This window comes from Nicotiana tomentosiformis, chromosome 9, assembly GCF_000390325.3.
Source record: "Nicotiana tomentosiformis chromosome 9, ASM39032v3, whole genome shotgun sequence".
In the NCBI taxonomy this organism is placed as follows: domain Eukaryota; kingdom Viridiplantae; phylum Streptophyta; class Magnoliopsida; order Solanales; family Solanaceae; genus Nicotiana; species Nicotiana tomentosiformis.
The window spans coordinates 84,552,712-84,558,711 of record NC_090820.1 but is presented as its reverse complement, the minus strand read 5'-3'; the positions used below and the strand labels follow the sequence as shown (position 1 = coordinate 84,558,711).

Sequence of the window (6,000 nt, the reverse complement as noted above, 5' to 3'; positions counted from 1 at the left end):
ATTCTTTCAAAGCTGAGGAATTTTGTACAGAAGAACTCCAGACCTGGGATTATTACTGTGTGTCGATGCGAAGGAAGCATCTAGATTGCTCGAGGAAATACATGCCGGAACCTGCGAACCGCACATGAATGGCTTTGTCTGAGCCAAGAAAATACTAAGAGCCAGATATTTCTGGATTACTATGGAAACACACTACATCAACTATATCCAGAAGTGTCACCAGTGCCAGATACATGCTGATATGATACGAGTGCCACCCAATGAACTCAATGCAGCAAGTGCACCCTAGCCTTTCTCCGCTTGGGGCATGGATGTCATCGGTCCAATCGAACTCGCTGCTTCAAATGGGCATAGGTTCATTCTAGTTGCCATAGATTATTTCACAAAGTGGGTTGAGGCCGCATCTTACAAAGCTGTAACTAAGAAGGTCATCGTAGATTTTGTTCGAGATCGCATTGTTTGTCGGTTTAGAGTACCAGAGTCAATCATCACCGACAACGCCGCTAATCTCAACAGTGATTTAATGAAGGCCATGTGTGAAACTTTAAAGATCAAGCATAAGAACTCCACAACATACAGGCCGTAGATGAATGGAGCTATAGAAGACGCTAACAAAAACATCAAGAAAATACTGAGGAAAATGGTAGACAATTACAAACAATGGCACGAGAAGCTGCCCTTTGCTCTGCTCGGGTATCGTACCACGGTTCGCGCATCAACTGGGGCAACTCTTTACCTGCTGGTCTACGGTACAGAAGCGGTTATCCCTGCCCAAGTAGAAATCCCTTCTCTAAGAATCATACAAGAAGATGAGCGCAGCGATGCAGAATGGGTACAAAGTTGCTATGAACAACTGGTCCTCATTGATGGAAAGAGAATGAATGCAGTAGGATGAAGCTAAAGGAAAATTTTCACCCAATTGGCAAGGTTCCTGCATGGTTCATCGAGTATTAATAGGAGGAGCACATATACTTGTAGAAATGGACGGAGAGATTTGGCCAAAACCTATCAACTCAGATGCAGTCAAGAGATACTATGTTTAGGATTGTTTACATTTCTTCATTTGATATAACTGAACTACGCTTGACCTGATTCCTGTTTAAGAGGGATACGTAGGCAGCCGTGTGGGTTCAGTCACATCTTAATAAAATCTTCACTTTGCCATGATCAGAAATTGAGGCAGAATTTTGAGGAGGACCCTCAAAATTCTAAAGCAAGTCCAGCCAACTTCGTCATATGCGAAATAGCCAAAGTATTGTCGGAAGTATTTATTTAAACTGGGACCCTCAAAATTCTGAGGCAAGGAGGTCGCAATGTCTCTAAAATGTGTCACAGTCACCGGTTCATCTAAAATGTGTCGCATATCAAATACATTGCATAGTTTTCGAAAATGTTGTTTCTATGACAGCTAGATGTTGCCGAGGGTAACTTAAACGGGATCCCAAGACAGGAGCAAAGATAGAGCAAGAAAACGAAATCACGAACCAAACTTCCCCACATAACTCAAAATTTTTCTTTGGATGCAGGCACGATAAAATAACATTATCCGCAGATACATCAAGTCACTACCTTCATGGCGACAAATTATCTAGCGCACACACCTCCAGCTAAGAAATACATTACTTTCTCATCGCCTTCTCATAATTTGCATAAGGTTAAGCTCTACCTCCTCTTCTTGCATGAGGCTAAGCATTGCCTCCCTAATTTCATAAGGCTAAGCATTGCCTTTCTTTGCATGAGACTAAGCATTGTCTCTTCTTCTTGCATGAGGCTAAGCATTGCCTTACCAATTACATGAGGCTAAACATTGCCTCCCTAATTGCATAAGGCTAAGCACTGCCTTTCCCTGCATGAGACTAAGCATTGTCTCCTTTTTGCATGAGGCTAAACATTGCCTCCCTAATTGCATGAGGCTAAACATTGCCTCTCTAATTGCATAAGGCTAAACACTTCCTTTCATCGCATCGAGACTGAACATTTCCTCCTTAATTGCATAAGGCTAAACACTGCCTTTTCCTCGCGTAAGATTAAATGCTATCTCCACTATGCTATATCTTTGTTCACCTATGGCTAAGCGCTGCCCTCATCTCACACAAGACTAAGCCTTGTCTTGTCTCGACCTCGCATATGACCGTTGTTACAAATTATTTCCTTCCTTGTTGAGATGTTCTATTTATGACTAGCATTCTCTATCGTGGCTACTCCTTGTGAACTAGTTCTTCCGTTTCTTTGAGTTCTGGAATTTCTAAGTTGATTTATTTGCCGCACACCTGTATTATTGTCATTGTTGTTGTTGTACTTGTTTTTGTGATGCACGAGGTTTCTGTTGTGCGGTTGTCATTGTGATGCATGAGGTTTTTGCCGTGCAGTTGTTGTTATTGTGATGCACGAGGTTTTTGCCGTGCGGGTGTTATTGGGTTGCACGAGGTTTCTACCGTGCTATTATTATTATTATTGTTGATATTTGCACATGCGGCATAAAAAGGCGGGCTATATATATGTGGGTTGTGCATGTGGCGAGACAAGGTGGGAACATTATTATGCACGTGTGGCGAGACAAGGCGGGCATTTACTTTATTAATTGTGCACATGGCGGGACAAGGTGGGCTATGTCAGGAATTGATTTGTGATGGCCTGGGGGAATTCTTGTTGTTGATATTGTGTAGTGGCGCACTTACCTGTGTGAGTTTTATCATGTTAAAAATTATGGGAAAACACTCTACGTGCTGTCCATTTCCTTCTTTCTATACTTACTAGCTGGCATGAACTATGTTAGAACACTTGCACAAGCGTACACCTAGTTAATCACTCTTATCGGTTATGAGGATGGATCTTGATATTGTTGAGTATTGATACACACCCTCGTCTGGTTCTATTGGCACATAAGTCGTCCGTACAGTTATTAGTTGTAGTGAAGACACAGGATGCCAAGTGTTTAAGGTTCAAAAATTGGAACCTGTGAGTTATGAATATTTTGAGGTTCAGTGCCACATGGTGATTATTGGATAAAACCCGATGTGAAAGAGATTATTTTCATCTAGTTGATACATGGCCTTCTTTTAATTGTGTTCTCCGGGTTTAGACTGTGCCCAACTTACTCTACTGTGTTGTTACTTGTTGTGTTCCGCTGCTAATTAATTTTTCTATTTCTTATTGCGAGTGCTATATTATCGTTGCCATTATGCATAGCTTTATAGAGATATTGTATTTCTGTTAGTCCTACACTTATACTCGTTCATATTATTTTGTCCAGTAGGTATCTTGACTGTTCCTCATCACTACTTCACTGAGGTTAGTCTTGATACTTGTTGGGTACTGCTGTGGTGTACTCATACTACACTTCTGCACATTTTTGTGCAGATCCAGGTATTTCAAAGTTAGTTGATCATTAGCTAGCTGTGTGGATTGTTGTTGTGGAGACTAAAGGTCAACCTGTTGCTGCGTTCGCAGGCTTCGGAGTCACCTTCTGATTTTGTATTTACATTGTTCACTCTTATTTCAAAACAGTTGTATTAGAGGTTTTCTAGCAAACTCTGTGGAGCTTATGACTTGTACTACCGGTTTTGGGATTGTAAATTTTATAGAGATTTCTATTTCAAAATTGTAACGAGCCGGCCGTTTGTTTCGAGAGTTATAGCCCCGATCCCCTATTAACTTCTTCTCCTATATCTTTTTTTTGCTATCGTGACTTGCCGGTAGCTTTCATTTTGGTTTTGGAGTGTTTTGGGACACTTAGTCCCTAAATGGATATTTAAGCCTTAGGATTTGGACCGTAGTCGGAACTGTGTGAAGACGACTCCGGAATGTAGTTATGTCGCTTCTGTTAGGTCCGTTAGGTGATTTTGGACTTAGGAGCATGTACGGATAATGTTTTGGAGGTTTGTAGCTCATTTAGCCTTGAAATGGTGAAAGTCGATGTTTTGGAGATTTTGACCGGTAGTGGAATTTTTGATATCCGGAAGTTGGAGTAGGTCCGTAGGGTTGAATATGACCTGTGTGCACAATTTGGCGCCAATCGGGCGTGGTTTGGTTGGTTTCGGCATCGGTTGTCGAATTTGGAAATTTCAAGTTCTTTAAGTTTGAATCGGAGGATGATTTGTGATTTTAGCATTGTTTGATGTGTTTTGAGGGCTCGACTAAGTTTGTATGGTGATTTAGGATTGGTTGGTATATTTGGTTGGGATCCCGGGGTCCTCGGGTGAGTTTCGGGAGCTTAACTGATCAAAAGTTGGATTGGTGTTGCTGAAGTCTTCAGGCATCTGGTGTTTTCGCACCTGCGGTGAGGAGACCGGAGGTGCGGGATCGCGCGTGTGGTGCACAAAGTGCAGAAGCGGAGATTGGAGGCGTGGCCAGGGATCGCAGGTGCGATGCGTTATAGGATGCGCAGGCGCGGTGAATGACAGCAGAAGCGGACAGTGATCCACAGGTGCATCCCTCTTGCCGCAGATGCGGTCCCAGCCCCCTTTAGTGATTTTCCCACCTGCGATGGATTTCCTGAAGGTGCGGTTGAAGTCTCGCAGAAGCGAGTTTACTGGGCAGGAAAGAGGAATTCGAGGGTTAATTACCCATTTTGATTTTGTGAGTTTGAGAGCTCGATGTGAGGCGATGTTTCGAGATTTCTTCAAGGAGATTGTTGGGGTAAGTGGTTCTAACTCGGATTGCACTATATTTCATGAATCTATTGCTATATTCATCATCTAATTAGGGATTTGAGTTGGACATTTGGGGGGAAATGGTAGAAACTTCATAGACTAAAATTTCGAGTTTTAGAAGGTGATTTGAGGTCGGATTCGAGTAATTCTTGTATGGTTAGACTCGTGAGTGAATGGGTGTTTGTATTTTATGACATTTACCCGATTTAGAGACGTGGGCCCGAGGGAACTTTTTGGGGCGATTTTCTAGTTTCTTTTTTTAGGTTTGATTTCATTCATTAGATTAATTTCTTATAGTTATTTATGGTATGAATTTGACTTTTGCTAGATTTGGGCCATTCGGAGTCGGATATTCGTGGAAAAGGCATTGTTACCGATTGAGCTTGGTTCGAGGTAAGTGGCTTGCCTAACCTTGTGTGGGAGAGATCCCCTTAGGATTTGGTACTGTTGTGATATGTGAGCGCCGTATACGTGAGGTGACGAGTACCTACACGGGCTATTTGTTGAAAAATCCTATTTATTTTACTGAGTAATACTTGTTTCCTTTAATTTGAGTTATACTGTTTAAATAAGTATTATTCTGTTTTTCATTCTTAATTGAGTTATCCAATATGCGTAGTTATCCTATTTAGTCTAATATCACATGTCTACGTGCTTTAACTACTTATTTGAACTTTGTGAAGCATGCCTAGTTGATTTCCTGTTTTTCCTTGTTCTTTATCAGCCTTAACTGTAAAATTCTTACTGTTAACTATGGTATTTATCGATTGAGCTGTGTGTTTACTTTTGAGACTACGAGGCGGTTCCTCGGGAGTTCTCCCTGTTTATGTGTCTACTCCTGTGGGAGATTCACTTGTTGTGGACCGCGTGTATCAGTCGTGTTTGATTGCTCTTAGTGGTTTTGAGACCGGAGCCGATTTATTATTACTCAGCATGGTAGACTTTGATGTTATCTTGGGCATTGACTAGTTGTCGCCCCATTATACTGTTCTTGATTGTCACGCTAAGACTGTGACGCTAGCTATGCCAGGTTTACCACGATTTGAGCGGAGAGGTAGCTTAGAGTATACTCCCAGTAGAGTTATTTCATTTCTTAAAGCTCAACGAATGGTTGAGAAGGGGTGTGACACATATCTAGATTATTTGAGAGATGTAAGTATTGATACCCCTACAGTTGAGTCAGTTCCAGTGGTGAGGGACTATCCAGATGTCTTTCCAGCTGATCTTCCGGGCATACCGCCCGACAGAAACATTGATTTTGGCATTGATTTGTTGCCGGGCACTCAGCCCATTTCTATTCCTCTGTATCGTATGGCTCCTCCTGAACTGAAGGAGTTGAAGGAGCAGT

At 41.9% G+C, this 6,000-nt stretch overlaps 1 protein-coding gene across 1 annotated transcript; it reads left to right on the top strand.

Annotated features, from left to right (window-relative positions):
* The first annotated feature begins 586 nt into the window (after positions 1-586).
* LOC138899115 (uncharacterized) lies at positions 587-895 on the top strand. The gene has a single exon (XM_070185235.1). It carries the CDS (start codon positions 587-589, stop codon positions 893-895), a length of 309 nt encoding a protein of 102 aa, XP_070041336.1.
* The last annotated feature ends 5,105 nt before the right edge of the window (positions 896-6,000 follow it).